This window comes from Pollicipes pollicipes, unplaced genomic scaffold (genome assembly GCF_011947565.3).
Source record: "Pollicipes pollicipes isolate AB1234 unplaced genomic scaffold, Ppol_2.1 Scaffold_5724;HRSCAF=6776_pilon_pilon_pilon, whole genome shotgun sequence".
Classification (NCBI taxonomy): Eukaryota; Metazoa; Arthropoda; class Thecostraca; order Pollicipedomorpha; family Pollicipedidae; genus Pollicipes; species Pollicipes pollicipes.
In genome coordinates this window covers 19,056,136-19,076,750 of record NW_023596746.1, presented here as the reverse complement: position 1 = coordinate 19,076,750, position 20,615 = coordinate 19,056,136, and the positions used below count along the sequence as shown (strand labels likewise).

The 20,615-nt window shown below is 54.1% G+C and overlaps 1 protein-coding gene across 1 annotated transcript; it reads right to left on the bottom strand.

Annotated features, from left to right (window-relative positions):
• Positions 1 to 1,963: 1,963 nt before the first annotated feature.
• LOC119103406 (protein O-mannosyl-transferase 2) lies at positions 1,964 to 18,366 on the bottom strand. Its single transcript, XM_037226930.1, has 18 exons — positions 18,229 to 18,366; positions 16,391 to 16,504; positions 15,155 to 15,239; positions 11,950 to 12,060; positions 11,059 to 11,167; positions 10,541 to 10,649; positions 9,687 to 9,846; positions 9,205 to 9,317; positions 8,818 to 8,897; positions 8,175 to 8,322; positions 6,638 to 6,821; positions 6,074 to 6,234; positions 5,329 to 5,426; positions 4,100 to 4,275; positions 3,319 to 3,469; positions 2,826 to 2,963; positions 2,574 to 2,685; positions 1,964 to 2,259 (listed from the first exon to the last, which is right to left on the bottom strand). The coding sequence occupies exons 1-18, from the start codon at positions 18,291 to 18,293 to the stop codon at positions 2,160 to 2,162; spliced, it is 2,214 nt and encodes a 737-aa protein (XP_037082825.1). The 5' UTR covers positions 18,294 to 18,366; the 3' UTR covers positions 1,964 to 2,159.
• Between the last annotated feature and the right edge of the window lie 2,249 nt (positions 18,367 to 20,615).

Sequence of the window (20,615 nt, the reverse complement as noted above, 5' to 3'; positions counted from 1 at the left end):
CGGCGGGTAAGATCCATTCCAGACCGCGATCGTTTTCGTCGCGGCTTGGTGCTGTGCTGTGGACGGTCACTCGGGTGGCCTTCCCTGGCGTCACCTCTGGGCGGCCGTCACGGACACCAACGGTCCGACGTCTTTGTTTGTATTGGATGCGGCCACCGGACCGGCATCAGCGCCATGACGTGGCCACTACCGGATAGATGTAATGTGGCACGGCCGGCGCCGCCACCGTACGTCATATATGGTGCCACAGCCTCACGAGCCCTGCCGCTGGGTCGGGGTCTCCGACAGACAGACGTCGTCCCTCGGCTACCGTCGGTCGGGCGGGGCAGGGCCGCGGCGCCGGTCAGACCGCGCGGAGGACGGGCCGGAGCTGTGCAATATGGCCGGCGAGAGGCGCAGCGCAGCGAGCGCGCGAGGGGCGCCACCGGGCGTAGTCGGCTTGTGTAGACTGGGCGCGGGTACAAGCCGATAGCCAGAGCGTGGGGTCACATAGCGGACCTGTGGGTGCGAAGCTTTGCTGGAGGCGAGTTCCTGTGGTAGGGGTGATGGCCGCCCTCGTTTTCCGTGTGAGCCGGCGGACGGCTGGGGTCTTTTGATACTAACGTACGCTGCGCCTCTTGTCCTGGAACTGCGCCGAAGTCCAGTGTTTATCGGGTTTCGGCGAACTGTAGACTAGGTAGTCAGTCTTGTGTTGTGTCAAACGTCTGCTCGCCATCGATGTTGATGACGCGTGAGCGGCGCACTACCGGCGAACAACAGTGGCTGCCCGTTCGTGCGCGTATTCACGTATCCATTCTCACAGTGCGCCACACTCGTACCCTACACATCCAACTGCGTTCGGGTGATGGCTGTATGTCGAATGTCAATAGCCGTAACAACTCCGACCGCCGCACCTGCTCCGCAGTGTCGGCGTCCTTTGTCAGTGACTTGGCTGTTGTGATTTGTTGTGAATGCCTCGGGCAGTGAGGGAAAGCGGTGAGTTTGCCATTCGTAACCGCCAGCGTAATTTGTAAAGACCTTTTATCCAGGCTTGCTGCCTGCAAACGCAGTTAAATTATTGAATTTGTGTTTTGTTCTTTATGCTGACAAGCAGCTTAGCTGCTTACATGAATCTCGGCGTGTGTGTTTTTCCACATTTCCCCCATTTCCACTTTTTTTGGTTGCTACATGGCACGTGGGACAGTAACACACATTTTCTGAATTTTCCACTCCAGCGCTCAACCGCGCAGCCCTGATTCTCACGGGGAACAGCAAGAAATCGATTACATTTATTTATTTATTTCGATTAATTTCGAAGCAAATCGATTGAAGGCGATCGCAAGGAGTGTGTAACTCGTGCTTGAAAAATAAACGTCATGGACATTATTTGAGAAAACCCGTGCACGTTTAACATCCGGACTAGTGAAATGAATTCTTCCCCTCTCCCGTCCCCCCCCCCCCCCCCACCGTCTCATTCAAAATCTGAATGTTCACTGCTCAGTCCACGCGCGGGCCGATCATGAAGCGTGTGTGTGCGACTGTTGCGAAGACTGCGATGTTTGCCAATAAATGAACCCCAGGGATACTGCATTTAGTTGATGGGACTACGGTGTGTTTTATTCGTGCGTTTCGTCCGTTTTCATGCGCTACCAGGAACCCAACGTTGGATTGTTTCTATCCTGGGCCTGAGCCCCGTTGCTCCTGTTTTTTTTTGCGTGACCTTTGTGCGCGTCTTTCTCTGTATCCTATGTTCCTGGACGTGGCTGCTTGTGTATGTTATGATATACAGACGGTTTCGCGTAGGCTTTGATAGCACATAAAACATTCGAAAAATGTGAATAACCTGCTACTACTGTCAATATTCCCCCCCCCCCCCCCCCCACCACTCTCCTCACTCTCCCTTCGTCTGCCGCATATCCGCCCTGTTCCTCGCTGACACGACATTGAACACCTCACTCGCTCAGCACCTGTATTCGGGACCGATAGCGATAGACCCGCGCCGAAAATATCCCGTCGGCAACAAAAGTACGCGGCACAAGACTGTTTCAAACCCGCTTCTGTCGGCAATTTGAGCACCTCTTGTACTAGTCGAGGGATGGCGTGGTATGGCATCACGAAGCATACATGAACGGGGCCGGGTCGCGCTTGGTGCCACGCTTAGTGCGCGGCACGGCGGCTCCTCACATTTCCCATGAGTCAAAATACAGGAACCTCTTCACGAGCAGCTCGCTGGTGCCATCGCCCGGAACGCCGAAGGCCAGCTCCCAGTTCGTCAGGAAGCTGAAAACACGGCCAGAAGACGTCAACGATCAGATGTCGCAAGGAACGCTGTACATTCCACTCAGCTGGCGGGTGCTGGGGCAGCTCCTTTTAACTCTGCTGTACTTATTGCTCTCGCCCCCTTCCCCCGCCGAAAGGTGTAGTCAGCCTTTTGAAATTAAAGTGTTTAATCAGCTTAGTCTTTTTCTTTGTACCCTCCGTCGATTCGTGTAGTCAAAACTGAGCACTGTCCACGAATGTTTTGTGAAACAAGCGCCAGACGAAACATATTCGGTTTGATCTCGCCACCGGAAAGGTTGACATGTAGTACTGACCTGTTGACATAGAAAGCCGATATAGCTGCCAAGATGGTGGGTCGGACAAATTGGCGACCCAACGGCAGAGGCAGACGTTCTAGGCTCCCAATCAGTCCGTCTACCACCACACCTGGGGACGTCATCAGCAGAAAAACTCATCCACGACCGTTTGTGTTCCGCCCGGTAACACTGCCACCACAGCACTTCATTTTCCACCCAAAGCATCACGGAACATGAACACGAGATTACTGTGAGTACCAGGCGGCTTACCAGATATCATTGTGCTGAAGAAGAACGACGGCAGGTAGTGGTGGAAGTAGAGGATGCGTTGCATGGCCCAGAAGGGCAGGTAGTGCAGCGCCCAGCCCAGCAGCAGGTACAGCAGACCCTCCCGAATGCGAGAACACTCTGAGGGCGCACCGGACACGTCAGCGGCACGGACAACACGGACCGCGCCGGGTGCACACCAGCTCTGTGGCACGGTCCAGGGGCGCGGCGCCCCCACGCCAACGGACCGCATTCACAGCGCTATTCATCAGTGAAAATGCTCGCAGATAGCGACTCAAAAAAAGTTGTTACATAGCCATAGCCCCTGACTAGTGGCCGCCGAGCAATAGACATCCGAACGACAGCTCCTCGCGGGCAAGCCCCTTATCGTCAGCAGGCCCCTGACCACGGCCGCTGACCGGCGGACTGCTGACCAGCGGTCTCTGACGCTCGCACGGCGGGGTTCGGGCCGGACCCGGCCGACGCCATGTCCCACCTGCGGGCTGCCGCGGACGCCGCTGCCGCCGCACCTCCGACACGACCCAGAGCAGCGGCAGCAGGCACAGCACTGCCAGGTTCAGGAAGTAGACGTGAGGACTGCCCACGAAGTACAGCGAGTGCCATGTTGTCCCGTGGCCCGGACACCCCTGTCGGACAGAGTGCTAGGTCAAACTCGGCCCGAACACCCCTGTCGAGGCAGAGCACAGGGCCAGACTTAACCCGGACACCCCTGTCTGGATACAGCACGGCGTCAGATCTAGGTCGGACACCCCTGTCTGGATAAAGCACGACGTCAGACCTGGGTCGGACACCTTTGTCGGGACAGAACACGGGATCAGACTTGGCCTGGACATCCCAGTAGGACAGAGCACGAGGTTAGACTTCGCCCAGACATCCCTGTCGGATAGAGCACGAGGTTAGACTTCGCCCAGACATCCCTGTCGGACAGAGCACGAGGTCAGACTTCGCCCAGACACCGAATGGAGCAGTCCATTGAACAATGAATGGAATCGTCGCGATTCAGTAAAAAGTGAGAACAGAACCATTGAAAAACCCGATTAGAGCTCGACCGCGATCAAAAATACGAGTAACACCTATCGTCCTCGTATTACTTCACAAGTGAGACTGCCCTGAGCTTAAGCTTACTATGACTCCGTCCATGCTTATACCTGGAGATGGCCACGAGCAGAACACTCACTTCTGATACACCTGTGATTTTGACGGAACGACGGTCCGGAAGAAACGGTTTGCGACGCGCAACGCACAGTCGTACATACCCTGTAAAGCACAGGCCACATCCAGGGATAGCTTCTGAGCAGCTTCTGCATGCCGTCTTCGCCCTCAAAGTCATAGACTTTGAGTTTGCTGTTGGAGTTGAGCATGACCTGGTGCAGCTCCACGATCTTGTTAAGGGTGCTCATCTCGTATAGCGCCTTCAGATCAGTACCTTCCACTGTCAGCATCATACCACGAAGGTCAGAACGACAAATGGCTGTTTTCCAGTCACGTACTTCACCCTCCCTCCGAAGGAAAATAGTTATTAATACAAGTACTTGCGCGTTTGCTTTGCTGCGCACAATGCGAATAATTTAAAACTTTTAGTTATCTATTATTTGCAGTTTAAATCACGGTTCTAGGTTCCCTGGTTGCCGAGGTATGGAGCGAAACGTGAAGGACTCGGCCGCGGGCCGCGCGCTCTACTGCCGGTCTCTGGGGCCGCCGGCGGGAGAGAGCGCATTTCGGCCGCGCTCTCTGCAACACGGCCGAGGTTGTTCTATGTGATCGGCGATTGATCGTGGGACGTGGCCGGTGATTTTTCCCCTTCCATGAGCTGTCAGCCTTTTGAACGATGGCAGCACACACTGCCGTTGCATCCAATGCCGTTGTATTGTACCGAACGATGAAAAACGGTCAGTACCGGCCAAATCGTTTGCCCTGGCTCGTTATTAATACTAAACGACAAAATGATGATGCTCAAAATCCCTAAACATGCAGCGATCGTAAATATTGTATATCCGCTGGGGAAAACTGATACGAATGCACGCATGTGCTTCATAAATTCGCTATTTGGAGGTTTTTGTGCCGATTTGGTGTTGCGTACGTAATTTGCCACATGACATCTTGTGCTTCGTAAATATATATCACGCATAGAATGCGTGACATGACATAACACATAGAACGCGACATTACATGCCCCTGCATTGCACAACAGCGCGCTCCACGTTATGTAACACGCATAAAGTCTTGCCCCCCCCCCCCCCCCGTGCGGGGATGCAAATGGCGTAGATCACAGACACTTCTCTCCACGCAATAGAGCTACCTATGGGTGTCCATAGCAGCCGGTGTATGGACATCGGCCACATCTGGTCGGTAGCGAAGCGAGGCGGCATTTCTGAGACAGCACAGCCCTGCAGGTTTAAATGGGGAGCTGCACTTCCCTTCCTCCGGAACGCTTTTTAAGTCTACTGTGGGGGAGGGGGTGGGGGTGAGGAGGGGGATAGCTTGCCTTTGGGGTTGACGTTCTCGTCGATCTGCCACAGCTGGTGTACGTCCTTCAGATTGACACCCTTCGGATCACACGCAGCCTCCCACGCGCCGAAGCCCCTGGAGAACATCGCCGTCAGCCGACGGTGCAGCGCACAGGGCACAGACGGGGTCAGCAGAATGTGGGGCATTGGAATATGATCCCTGCACCGATCCGGCCACGATCTCAAGACTGCGCACCCATACAGCCCAAATGTCATATTCAGCGCTGCCAAATTTGTCTTTTACTTTTGCACCATAACACTGAAGACAAAGATAACATGAGCTCACCGATCAAAAGCATTTGCAAAAGCATTTCTAGTTAAGTATCCGCCAGACACTAGTGCAATCGAGCCAATCAAAACTGACATTGATTTTGGATCTGAGTGTATTGGGAAATATTCGAATATCTGCACCGAAATCTCGAACTAAAACAAGGTGGCGGGCAAGTTATTTCGATACAGATCCGACATATGCGCGTCGCATTTAGTTGGAACGACGGCAACGTGGCCCTAGATATGATTTAATACATGCCAATGCGTCATTCGATGATTAATTTTGTGCAATGGGTGTGATTTTATAACTTGTAAGCTTCGAGTCCAATTCGAATATTTTTAAACCTGCCCCACCGAATCCTCAGACCTGATCCGTCTGCACCAAGCATACCCACCCGCTGGGGGAGGGGGCGTCAGTGTGGCGGTCCGCGGGGAGGCATCCGGCTCGCTCACCAGGAGGGGTACTTGCTGAGGCCGGGCCGCAGCGCGCAGCCGGTGCGGTTGTTGATCAGCCGGAACCAGGAGCCGACGGCGCGCAGCGGCGTGACGCCCGGCTCGGCGCCCGGCTCGTCCAGCAGCACGCGCCACACACTGCCCTCGTAGAACTCGTCCACCTGCCGGCGGCGCGGGCGGGCCGACCAACGCCGTCAACGGGCAGTCCAGTCATCAACGGCCAGGTCGCGAGGCGCAGCCGTAAGGCTACGGCTGTGGGCCGTGGCGTCTTGGCGTACGACCGTAAATTATGCAGTTATACGTGTCTGGCGAGTAATGACTGCACATAACAGGGCTCGGAAAGGTACAAAGCTTAGTATCAGACACCTGCGGCACCAATGATTTGAGTCGGCAACTGGATCAAAATGCTATGGCGACAAGTCAACTGCGCCGCGGGGGCTGCTGCGAAGCCTCGACCTCATCGGCCACCAGGGCTCGCTGTCAGGCCACGTTTCCTGATGGCACTGAATGACGTGATCTGCGGCGCCGAGAGCCCCGGCCGGCCGGTCGTCGGTCCGCACCCACCTCGCCGAAGCCGGTGGCCATGTACATGTGTCGGGTGATCGGCGCCCGCACCCGGTGCGTGTGCAGGTGCCGCTCGGTGAACACGTTCAGCAGGCGCACCAGGTCGCCGTGCGCCACCGGCTGCGCCACGTACTCGTCTGAGGTCATGTCGGCCAGCCGGCCCTCGTCCACGCGCTTGAACCCCCTGCGAACCGGCCGCGACTGAGCCTCCACTGACACGGCCGGCGGCAGCGCGCCACGCCGCGGCTGCCGAACACGGCTTCTGCGGGACGTGACTGCTGGCGATCCCGGGCCGATGTTGGGGTTCGGCGATGTCGGCTATCAGAAGCATCTCGTGCCGGCCGCACGTCACCGGACAGGTTGGGAAGACAGGTTGGGAGGACAGGTTGGAAGGATAGGTTGAGAGGATATGTTAAGAAGGCAGGTTGGGAGGATATGTTGCGAGGACAAAATGGAAGGACGGTTTGGGAGGACAGGTTGAGGGAGCAGGTTAGGAGGATAGGTTGGAGGGGACAGGACGGGAGGACGGGAGGACATGTTGGCAGGACAGGTTGGGAGGACAGGATGGGGGACGATCAGACGGCAAACCTGGCCAGCATTCTCGAAGTTTGGCGCACAAAAACTTGAGAGTGCTGCAGAGAACGCTGCAGGGTTACGAATCGCAGTTATATCACAGAAGGGTTAATATCACACGATAATGACACACCGATGGCTACTTGGTGCCGGTCTGAAATGAACAGTATCGAAACAAACGTTTATCGTTAGTCATACAAGCTCAATGTGCACAGGCAAATGGTGCAAAAAAGCAACAGTCAATCACCAGAGCAAAAGAAACACCAGTACACAGCGCATTGCTGACTGGTATAAGGCGGCCAAATAAGCAGATCGTCCAAGACATCGTCGAGGTATGAAACCCCCGCTTATAGTGCCTGATGATGGCACAGTAGCGAAGCGAGCGCGGTTACAGTGTATCATTGTGTAGAGGACACTGCGCGATAGGTGACGCAGCCGGTCATCTAACGGCTCCTCCCCGGGAATGGTTCAGCAGACCGCTCATACATGCTGTTTTGCCGTGATGCGTTGCGGAACACGGCGGCGGCGTCCGCAGTGACTGACAGATGGCGTTTAAGCGACGACTGGACATGATAATTTGTTCGGCTCTCGTCCCCCCTCTGTCGTTCACCCCTGGGCCCTCGATCCCTTTCCAGTTCCCTCCTCCGCAGCCTCCGGCCAACGTCAGCGCCTTTCAGCCCAGGAGGCGCGCGAAGGAAAACAGGTGACCGACGCCTGGCCAAGCGGCGAGGCTGTGATGCACCAAAACAGAGAGCAAGAACAACAACGAACAGTGGCCGAGCGACGGCGCGGATGGGTCGGCGCCTCACGACCCCGTACGACCAATCAGTGACGTCTCACGACCCCGTGCGACCAATCACCGGCGCCTCACGACCCCGTGCGACCAATCACCGGCGCCTCGCGACCCCACGCGACCAATCACCGCCAGCGCTGACGGGTGGCACCCGACGGCCGCGGCACTGACCAGGCGTTCAGTTCGTCGAGGTTCATGTCGAGCGCGATGACCTGGTGCTCGGCGCCGTACTCGGGCGGGTACAGGTCGTACGAGGTGGTCAGATAACCGCTCGGCCGCACCGCGCTCAGCAGCGTCACTTGCGAGCCGTACATCACCACTGCCGGACAGGGCGGGCGGAAGGTCACAGCCGCACATGACCACTGTCGGACAGGGCGGGCGGGGGGTCACAGCCGTACATGACCACTTCCGGACAGGGCGGGTGGAAGGTCACAGCCGTACATGACCACTGTTGGACGGGGCGGGTGGAAGGTCACAGCCGCACATGACCACTGTTGGACAGGGCGGGTGGAAGGTCACAGCTGCACATGACCATTACCGAACATGGCGGGTTGAAGGTCACAGCCGCACATGACCACAGTCTGACGGGGCGAGTGGAAGGTCAGAACGTTCACACCTGTCTCATGTTCGTGAATATTGACGTACAAAGAGCTGAGCTGCGTTTCTTCAAACTGCGCGTGATCGAGCATGGGTTCTCGTGTCTTTCCGGACAAAAATAACTTTGGTGATGATATAAATCCTGGCCAGCGCTGCGGCGCCCATGTAGCAAGGGCTCTCGCATGGCGGGTTACGGCGGGTGATCAGGACGTCTCACCAGACGGTGTGTGCCTTGAGATGTTGTGGTCCGGAAAGGAAAGCCGGAACTGCGCCGAATGAAAGCCGATTCCCGGCGAACTGAAACATTCAGACACAAGCCGTCGCCCTACGATCGCTGTTCCCTGAGATCAAAGCTTATAAACGTAATCAACATGATCGCCCAACTGATTCTATGAATAGACGTCTACAAACTCAAGAGAAACTCTTGATGCTTGCAGGTGCCGTTTTTCCGGCATATGCCACCCCAAGGCGTCCGCTTTATAATAAGCAACTTCAAGAGATGAACCATTCCCCTAAATCCTAGCCTATGAATAGAGGTGAAGTTGCTTGCGGTTATTGGGTTCCAAACAGATGAACTGTGATATGCGCACTGCAAAAGACTCACTTTGCTCCCTTGTGCAGCAGATGCAGATGAAGCACAAACGTGGAGAGATACAGCAGAATTGGCACCAGCACCAGACCAACACAGCGGGCCAGGAAGTGCTTGATCACATTCATCTGAAACAGGCAGCGGCAATCAGCTGTTTTCCAAAGCTTCAAGAGAGACGGAGAGCATTCGAAGAGAGTGACACTGCGCTCTATATTCCAGTCATGCGTGATGCGATTTGTAATTTCATTGCCTCGACCCTACGAGTGTTTGTGGTCATGCAGGCGAAAACCCGCAATGGTAGCGTTGCAAAGCCCTACATTGCACGGCAGACGACACACGCGCACTTAGCGCGGCTACAGCCGGCATGTAGCGAACTATGGGTGCCACGCGATTCAAAAATGTCTTGCTGAAACGTCGCTCGCAGAGCTAGTGGCAGGCCGAGGCGCGCCTCACGGTGAGCGCGCCGTCCGCGCGGTGCGGGAGCCGTGAGGACGCACCAGCCCAGCTGAGGTGTCGCAGTACTGCTGCCAGAGGTCGTACACTGCCTGCAGGCCCACCAGCACCACCACGAACGCGCCGACGTACTTGACGGCGAACGTGAGGCCCAGGCAAACACCGGTTTGCAGCAGCCACAACCACCAGCGCACTCCGAACGGTCTGCAGCGATGCGGCAGACGTCAGACAAAAACAGACATCAGCCACGAGCAGCCACAGCCACCAGCGCACTCCGAACGGTCTGCAGCGACGCGGCAGACGTCAGACAACAGACATCAGTCATGAGCAGCCACAGCCACCAGCCTGCTCTGAACGGTCTGCAGCGACGCGGTAGACGTCAGACAAAAACAGACATTAGTCACGAGCAGCCACAGCCACCAGTCTGCTCTGAGCGGTCTGCAGCGACGCGTGACAGAGTTCATGCAATGGAATCGAGCAACAAAAGTTTTGCGCAACGGGATCGTAATAGGAAGTAACTGGAAAGACAGTAAAACTGGCAAAACTGCGGCGACAACAAATATCACAGAAATGTTGCAACGATAGCATGAATGGTGCGCACATCTAGAACAACATATCGCAGGTACATCATATGAACGTACCCCTGCCTTGCGTGATGTGTACTCACTGATGGATCCAAGGAGGGGCCAAGAACGCTGACATTCACCTCTCGTCGAGCACGATGTAGGAACAGGACCTTTCCTTCTTAAGGTTCGTTTCCGTTAGTTGACATTGGAGTGGTATTCAGAGCTTGCCCGCACATTTAACGTTGTACCACCGTGTAACACCCAGGCATCAGCTATACCACACATGCTCATGACACAGCTGTTGGGGACATCCAGAGGGGACTGAGGCCTACCTGTCCCGGCACGACCAGAACTTGACGCTGCTGTAGGCTGACTGCAGGATGAACCACACCAGGATGGGGTCCAACAGAATGAGCCTGTTGTACGCATGGGCTGCTGAATCTGCAACGGCGAGACAGGAACCAACTTTTGTTATTGACTCAACCTACTGGTGTCTGCACCGAAGGCAAAAGCAAATGGGACGTTCCTTTTGTCAAACGCACAGACGTTTGCTGCGTTTCGGTTAAAAGGAGAAATAAACCAAAGGCATAAAGTCAGTTTTCTTTCATGTTTAATGCCTACACGTTTTCTAGCACAAAAGGGGATAGGACTGTTTTGCAATGAAAGAATCACTACTGCTCTATCGCTCGTTCACGCTGACTTCGCACCCATTCCACAGCTTAAAAAAGAGTCGGACTGCCTCTTCAGCGGCGGTCATCCAGTGACGTCACGCCCGGCACTGACCAATCATCCGGTGACGTCATACCCCAGCACTGACCAATCATCCGATGACGTCACACCCGGCACTAACCGCAGACGATCAGCAGTGTGGTGATGTACGCTGCCGAGAGCGACCGGCTGATCTCCCACACGAGCAGGAATGACGTCACCACTTGGAACACGCCAAACAGAGACACGCCCTGAGAAAAAAAGCGCTTGCCTTAATGCTGGACCGGCGGCACAGATAAACAGGTCGTTAAGGAATCCTATGGGATCCAGTGCATACCAGGTCTGCATGTGTAACCGCTGCAGCTATTGGTGGAGCCTTGGGGACTGATTTGTCGTCAGCTTGTGTGGCAGCAGCTAACCGCTGCAGCTATTGGTGGAGCATTGGAGACTGATTTGTCGTCAGATTGTGTGGCAGCCTTGGAAACCGATTTGTCGTCAGCTTGTGCGGCAGCAGCTAACCGCTGCAGCTATTGGTGGAGCCTTGGAGACTGATTTGTCGTCAGCTTGTGTGGCAGCCTTGGAGACTGATTTGTCGTCAGCTTGTGTGGCAGCCTTGGAGACAGATTTGTCGTCAATTTGTGTGGCAGCCTTGGAGACTGACTTGTCGTCAGCTTGTGTGGCAGCTTTCACTCTCACGGCTGAGCTATACTTTCGAATACCAGTCTCATCGCGGGCAGGCCTTCGGACGGGTTACAATAGAGTCAGAATTCGGCCATATCCTTGGACTCAGACCAGTCGGATTCCTTCCTGCCCATTACCAAGTGACCTGTCGACATGTAAACAGAAGTCTGTGTCTAAATCTGAGTTAAAACGTCAGCCAGTCACAGGTATCAAAGCTCCGATTCCAAGGTGGCGCGGACGGTATCATACCATGCCGTTCTCTTAAACGACAGGCCGCAACACTCGGTCACGAGCGCTGAAGGCATGTGCTAGCATAGCAGGCCAAGCCGACACGTCGGAGCGGTGTACTTACCATCCTCATCAGGATGTGCCACTGGTCCTGCGGGTACTCGTACGGGCGGTCGTTGTCGATAGGCATGGATACGTTCTGGTCGGCCATGTACCCGATGGCTGCCACGATCATCTGCCGGGGCACCGCGCGAGCTGTCACTCACACCGGACTACAGCCCGAGCTCTCATTCGCACCGGACCACAGCCCCAGCTTTCACTCACACCTGACCAAAACCCGGACTCTCACTCACACCGGACTACAGCACGAGCTCTCGATCGCACCGGACTACAGCCTGAGCTGTCACTCACACCGGACTACAGCCCGAGCTTTCATTCGCACCGGACCACAGCCCCAGCTTTCACTCACACGTAACCAAAGCCCGAGCTCTCATTCGCACCAGACCACAGCCCAAGCTCTCACTCACACCTGACCAAAACCCGAGCTCTCACTCACACCGGACTACAGCACGAGCTCTCGATCGCACCGGACTACAGCCTGAGCTCTCACTCACACCGGACTACAGCCCGAGCTCTCGATCGCACCGGACTACAGCCCGAGCTCTCACTCACACCGGACTATAGCCCGAGCTCTCACTCATGCTGGACTACAGTCCGAGCTATCACTTGCACCGGACTACAGCCCGAGCTCTCACTCACAGCGGATTACAGCACGAGCTCTCCCTCACACCAAACTACAGCCCGAGCTCTTACTCACACCGGACCACAGCCCGAGCTCTTACTCACACCGGACCACAGCCCGAGCTCTTACTCACACCGGACCACAGCCCGAGCTCTCACTCGCACCGGACCACAGCCCGAGCTCTTACTCACACCGGACCACAGCCCGAGCTCTCACTCGCACCGGACCACAGCCCGAGCTCTTACTCACAGCGGATTACAGCACGAGCTCTCCCTCACACCAAACTACAGCCCGAGCTCTTACTCACACCGGACCACAGCCCGAGCTCTCACTCGCACCGGACCACAGCCCGAGCTCTCACTCGCACTGGACCCCAGTCCTAGCTCTCACTCACACCGGACCACAGCCCGAGCTCTCACTCACACCGAACTACAGCCCGAGCTCTCACTCACAGCGGACTACAGCACGAGCTCTCACTCACATCGGACTACAGCCCAAGCTCTCACTCATACCGGACTAGGGCACGAGCTCTCACTCACAGATCTAGTCAGTGTTGCGTGCAGCACGGCTACGCACAGTGGCCGGTCGACAGTGACAACAGCAAGAGTTGGCTTAAGTCGAGGGATCGATATCAGAAAGAAAACCTTCAGCTTCTGGACTACCGGCATTGTGAATTTAGAGTCCTTATGCTGGGCTATTGGCCTTCAATATACGAGAGGATACTGCTTAAACGACGTCATAGTGCAAACCTTGATTATAATAGCAGTAGTAGTGCTGGCCATTTAAAGCTGGTCTTACGCCCGCGAGTGACGGCTTCGCCTGACTTGTGTTCACGTCACTCGCGGGCATAAAACTGGTTCAAAACGTCGACTTCTGGTAATGTGACCACTGTTTGCCTGTTAAAGTCGTTTAACAGTACCTTCTGGTACACTGAAGGTCGATAACTCAGCATGAGAAATCTGAACTCGTGACAGAGTGGATCGCAAGGATCAATATTCTGAAACGGCGAAGTGTTGGCCCGGACTTAAGGAGAAACACATACAAATTTGCACGAAGGATAGCATATTTAAAAGGTGTAATCGCCATCTACGGAGGCATTGATGACGAGAAGCTGTCAGCAACGTTGAAATAGCAAATACCGTGAAAATAAAAATATGCCTCAACGAATAAAACTGCTGTCTAACACTTGAGACCAGTGAGTTTTCCAGCATATGCCCTTTAAGCATTAACGATTAGGTTCTCTACATACACCTAACTTACACCAACCAGGAAGTCTCATTGTTTTTTTATGAGTAACGAGCAAAATGGCTTTCCATTGCATGACGCATTTCAAGGCACCCAACAAACGACCGGACCGCACGACTTTAAACTGCCTGCCCTCAAGACACTTTCAGAAAGTCATGCTATAACACTACGCGTTATAGCGTAGTGTTATAGCATAATGCGCGTAAATGCGCGTCAGCGTTACGCGGTAACCCTGCTAACCTTGGCAACTCTCCTGAAAGACGGCCATTGCAACACTCTGGTAAAGCGTATCTGTGGCGGGCTACTGGGGGCGGTCTGGTCCGTTCGCGTAGTTTTCGCATCACTACATCCCGGCATCGCTCATGTTTAGCATCACATCACTGCTCCCATGGAGCGCCCAAGGTGTCGTCTTGCCACCGCGCCAGGTGTGACTGTGCGGCTTAATCACATGGGGCGCCGTGTGCACCATGCATGCGGGGCCAAGCGGAGCCGTTAAAGCGGAAATGGGCTGACGGGTTAGACAATGACCTTCGATGGCGCGAAGTGCTCGGAACGCATCCAGAATCGCTTGCCGACATTGGGCAGTCTCCATCTCTGTGCGAATCCGGCGATGTTGCTTGGACCAATGATTAAACGCTTCCGCCATTGGCATTGGTGAAATCGCGTGAAGAACTGCCAACTTCAACAAGCAGACAATATAATGACGTCTGGACCTGGGTGGCATCGTAGTATATGACGTAGCCCTGCGTAACGCAGCGACTCTAAAAATGCGGACGTGACGAATGCCAGGTGCGGCATTTTGGCATCTTTGAAATCAAAACAACTTTCAAAAGGTGTGTGTTTTCCAACGCTTTGCCTTGTGGGTCTCGTCACGGACAAATCCACGTTAGCGGACAAATTTAGTGCGGGCGTTTCGCAAGTACAGCTGTCTTCAGTGCCGACAACTGAGCTTGGTGCGGGGTCTGCCACAGGCCCGAGGGAGGTTGGTCTATACCCTCAGCTCGGCCAATGTTGGCTGGTGTTGACTGATGATTTCCATGGAAATTTGCTAGTCCGGTTAGTCCTCGTTTTTCGGACAGCAGCGATAAAAATGGATAGTTTAGAAGTGTATAGAACGGCTTGGTGGTAACAATGGATAGTACATGAACACTGGACGTGTTCCTGATAGTTCCCTTTTGGGTTTTATTATGACGTGTGTTCTACACACTGCAGGCGGCTCCAGACACTACAGTCTCTCTTTATTGTGTTTTTAACGGCATAATTTTAAAAGAAATAACGGATGTGACGTATAGGATTCAGCACAGTTCATCTCATAAGTAGATAGACGTATACGCATACGTACCTTGCCAAGCGGTGGATGCACATCTTGAAAGAAAGTGCCAGTAAGGTAATGCTTAGAAAACCGCAGAAAGTGGACTTCGTCCCACCTAAAACGCCAGGGAGCATTGATTAGTAACAAATATGAGCGAGAACAATAGCAACAAGTCCCAAATTTCCTTATAGGCTTGAAAACGACCCCTCCCAATACGTCCATCAATGCGAAATAAAGCGGAACCGCAGTCAGCGAGGCGATGCTCATCAGTATGCCTCCCAACCGGCATGTGCACAACTGGCAGCAGGCATTCTACCCACGATCTCGCGCGGGATAAGGCTGCAACATTCTACCCACGATCTCGCGCGGGATAAGGCTGCAACATTTTATCAGTGGGACCGAGTGCTCACGATCTCGCGCGGGTTAAGGCTGCAACATTCTACCCACGATCTCGCGCAGGATAAGGCTGCAACATTTTATCGGTGGGAACGAGTGCCGGGCCGAGCGAGGACCGAACCGAGGAGCGAGCGCCACCGAACTTATCACTGGCCTCGATGCCTCGTCAGTGGTGGAGTTAGGAACCAGTCAGGACCACATCTACCAGTCTACCAGACCACATCTACCATCGCTACTACCAGTCATCTACCAGTCGGGACCACATCTACTTTGTTCGGACCGAAATTACAGCACTGCTCTCCCGTTTGCCAAATGAATTTATAGTAATTAGGAATGAAATGAGTTTACAAGACAGACCCGGGTTCACCGAACTTGCAGCATACATCGGTCTAGAGGTGTTACATTCGATTGATTTTGCTCAAACAAGTCAACATCAGCTGAACGTAACAGACCAACATCAATTGAAACCAAAACATCTGCATTCCCAGAGTTATTCCCACCATGACCGCAGTCTAGCTGGACATTTCCTGCACGGCCGAAGCAGCGCGTCATTTTTAACGTGCTAAGTGGAGGAATGTCCCGCACCCCCCCCCCCCCCCCCCCCCCCCCGCCCGCCCCCCCCCGCCCCCCCCCCCCACCCAACCCCACACAAACAACCCCACTCAACATTTCTGAACAAGTCCCGACGACCACACCACACTGAGGATTTAAAGGGGGCACTACAGAAGGAGGCCGGGAGTGGGGGTGGGGGTAGCACCAGGCGTTTTTTCTTAAAAAGAACAAATTAAAAACCCCGTGCCGCAGAGGGCAGCGGGCATTCATCTGACATGTTTCTCCCCCACCCTCAGTCCTCGCGGCGTGCAGACTCACGTGGCTGCAGACGGTAGGCCGATCTTGTAGGCCCGCAGCACTGCCGTTGCTATGGTGACAGAGAGCAGGCAGCTCCACCACGCGATGCTGAACGCTCGGCGGGTGGCTGGGCTCCTGTCGGGGAGAGGCGGGCCCGCCCTTCAGTCATCCGGCCGTCCGTCAGCAATGGTCATCAGTCAGTCAGCCGTCCGTCAGCAACGGCCATCAGTCAGTCAGCTGTTCGTCAGCAACGGTCATCAGTCAGTCAGCCGTCCGTCAGCAACGGTCATCAGTCAGTCAGCCGTCCATCAGCAGTGGTCATGAGTCATCCATTCGTCTGTCAGCAATGGTCTTAAGTTATCCATCCGTCCGTCAGCAATGGTCATCAGCCAGCCAGGCCGTCGGGTACTAGACCGCTGCGGCGGTAAACGGCGGGGCTGAACACACGGGATGCTATCCTGGCTCGATGTCGGCAATTCTGGGTCACACTTCCGAGGAGCATCACGGCAAGCACCAAACATGCACTACAGAAGCACAGCATGCCACGTGAGCATGCCATTTCCATGACGTTTGAGGTGTTTACTCTCGTCATCTCCCAGCCAACTCCTCTGCGTCCGTGTTCCTTCGCTTAGTAAGGGAATGAATGACCTCGCCGGCGACCTGCAACATCTGTCCGGGGTAGCTGTGGGCAGGCCTCGCCCGTCCGAGGGGAGACCGCTGGTCGAGCACGGCTGTATGTTCTCTGTGCCGCGCCAGCAGGGGTCGTTGCCGTACCAGTGGCCTTGTGAGGTGGTCTCTGTGACCTCGCTGCTGAGGGACATGGCCGCGTGTCTGCTGAGGTCAACCGTCCTTTAGTCATTTGGGAGCCATTTTGAGCCTTCTGATGCCGCCAGTCAGCGTGCAAAAAGACCTCGACCGGAACATTGAAGACTTTCCGACGGAGCTGTAGTCGGGCTAGTGCAACAGTCTAAAGCAGTGCGCAATATGGCGCTATGCCGTTTGTACCAGTCGCTGGTATAAAGCCTCATTGCCAACATAAACGGTGTGCGGATTTGTAAAATGTCACAATCAATCTTGACAGTTCACTTGATTCACCGGTCGTGCCTACAACGGAACAAGTGTCTCTCGATTGCATAATGTTCACCACTCATACTTACCTTTTGTTAACTGGAAAAATGAGCACATATTGGTCAAGGTATCCATTTGTGCGGTTTCCACCTTTTCCGTTTCTTCACTTCATATCGTAATATTTGTTCAATGTGATGGCTAGGGGTAACTTATTGCTAGATGGAAATTTTATAGAGATGTGGACCAGTGTGTGTGCCCATTTTCATCCTATGCATTTAACCTTTCAGCTTTTTAAAGATCAGGACACAATACCGATTCTATATACTCTATAAGCTAAAAAATAGAACTTCATAATGTAGTTTAGACTAAGCTTAACAATAACTACGCCGGTTTTGCACTGGTTTGAGTGACCTGTCAAGGTCAAGTGCGGGCACAGTCAGTTGTAGCTGGTCCACATTGTATTTTGTAGCTGGTCCACAGTGTATTTTGCTAAGAAGAAGACAGATCTATTCTATTCCGCTTACATTCCACTGATAATGAACACAGGGTCGGTTAGCTTAGGCACGCTGAGGACATTTGTGATACTGATCTTTGTTTATGACACATGACCCTGCAATGTCGAAAGACCATGAGCCGGGGGCTCTTCTCGATCACTCTTTACAACACTGTCTGAGTCAGGCATGTCCACTGTGCAGTGCAAAACTGACTACATAACTCGACAGCAGCAGCACTACGAAGTTCGGCCAGCAACGTCACACGGTAACAAGCCGCCTTGACGACTGATGTCTCACCTGCCGGGCCGTTCCTCTTTCCCCTCCCCCACCGTCAGCTCCTGCTTGAGCAGCGCGGCTAGCATGGTCACCAGCCCAGCCTCCGCGGCGCGCTGTCCGCCGGTGTCCAGCCTTCACCCGGACGGGGCCGTGCCGTCCTCCTGCCGGGGTCAACGGACGATCCGCAGCCGCCGGCGGCGCCGAGGCGGCCGGGCCGGCGCCGGCCGCGGCCGCCGCGCCCGCCCGGCCAGGGTCGGTCCGGTCGGAGCGCGCCCGCGGCCGGTGCCGCCCCAGTGTATCTGAGCCGAGCTGTATGTGCAGTGATAGTGCGTACCTGATCCATCCACGATTCATGACTCGCGGCATCGAAACATAACGTTGCGTTTTGCGCTGACATCGTTTCGTCACCGGCAGGCTAAATATGTGAAGCTTTTGGCGCGATCATACTTCTGAAGGGTTGTGGTGTGACGCGAGCCGATGCAGATAATAGTTGTCTGCGTGAATGCATATCATCAGGTCGGCGCGGCCTCGCGAAAAACTTTTATACACGACCAGTGCAATGGACCGTGTCAACAACGTGGACGCCTAATTAAACCAAAATCTACGGCACGCTAATCGTTTGTGTGAGGCGTTGCAGAACATGCCACATTTGTTCGCAAGCCAGTGGCTGGTACCATTATATGCGGTCTGTTGTGACCGCGTGACGCGCTGCCGTTGTCTGCAGCGGATCACGCCGCTGCCAGCACGCTAGACTCGGATGAGGATCTGATGCCCTCTAGACCAGCCAGAGGTCAGATCTCCCGGCCAAAAAATATCCCAGAGATTTATGGTTTCCTCTCACACTCCATTGTTGCATCAGATTGAACGATTTCCATAGATTGACTTCGCTGAAACCATGACCTGACTTCGACCTGCTGCGGGTCAGTGATCTTACAAGGTACATCTATTTTTTACATCAAACGATCTGCTATGCAATTGTCTACAGCTATGCAAAATTTGACGCGGCTACGCAGCGCCATTCGGAAACCATTCTGTAAAAACCTTTGGGGAGAGTCAGTTTGACCCCCCACCCGAGCGCGTGTTAACTAATGTGTTGTCATGTGGTCTTGTTCATCTGTGTAGGGTACGTTTTCGCAAAGTTCGCCTGTAAATGCGCTGTGTATTAATGTCATGTCTGAGTCAGGCATGCGGGCAGCTATTGTAAATGTTGAGCGAATCTGGAAGAACAGCATGCTTAAGGACGTGAGTAAGAATCCCACCCACCGAACTGTTTCTGTTCTAGAAAAGCGTGCTCCTATCTAAAACGAGTGATTGCACATGACGCCGTTATCACGTTGCAGTGGTTACGTTATTTACGTCACAGTCGGTGAATGCTAATTTCGCGCAGAACACTACAACCACGGACATTGCAGAGTAAGGCCAACCGACAGCCAGACCACGCGTCCGTCTTTGGAATGTAACTCGCTCATCACCAAAAAGATATTGGCGGCCAGGCGTTATATCGTGGCTTGCTTATGCACCATTGCTAGCAAAAAAGTGACGTAAGACGGTGTGTGAATGTCGCTTTGACCACTTCATGCAGGATTCAATGAGTGTTTCATAGAACAACATATATATATATATATATATATATATATATATATATATATATATATACATATATATATATATATATTGCGTTTGGTTGCATGTTGTTTTCACTGGAGCGAGCAGCACTCACAGCTCATCCATGTTATACGCCCCAGGCATCGTTCAGCGCACAGGTAAAGGTACCATCCGTTCGGTAAGGAACAGTCCGCCACGCTGAATGATCCTGCCGGCCGGATACGGCAAGCAGTCGCTCGACTGCGGCATTTACCGCCTTTGTGAACTGGTGACATGAGCTATGTCAGACCTGACCGTGGTAAGCCCCTATCACCGCCAGCTCTGGCGCCGCTGGAGGTGTAGGTGCTCCTCTTGCAGGTTCCCCACGGAGGGCTGCACATATGGTGCACTGCGCTAGTGCAGTGGGCATTCAGAGTGGATCTTCCGTAAAAGATTGGCAAAAGCTTGGGAGGTTTTTAGGAAGATGGTACTTAGCAATAGCGCTTCCTATCATCAAGGGCTCAAAACGAATGCAATGTTTGGTAGCCCACCCGCCCGGAAATAACGCAATTCCGTTAACACCAAAGGTAAGATTTACATTTGCATACGTGTATCCTTAGGATCAGGGTCAAACTGAAGACCAAAAACTACACCGTAGACATCCCGTTCCCAACAACGTCTTCACTGAGGTACGGTGTTCAATTCCCCGAGGTGCCCGCCCTTCCTGCCAGAGCGAAGGCAGGCGACGCCTCAGCAGCTGAACGCGTCGTAAAGCCCCAATGACACACACACACACAGCGTATTCACTGTAGCCATGATGCATA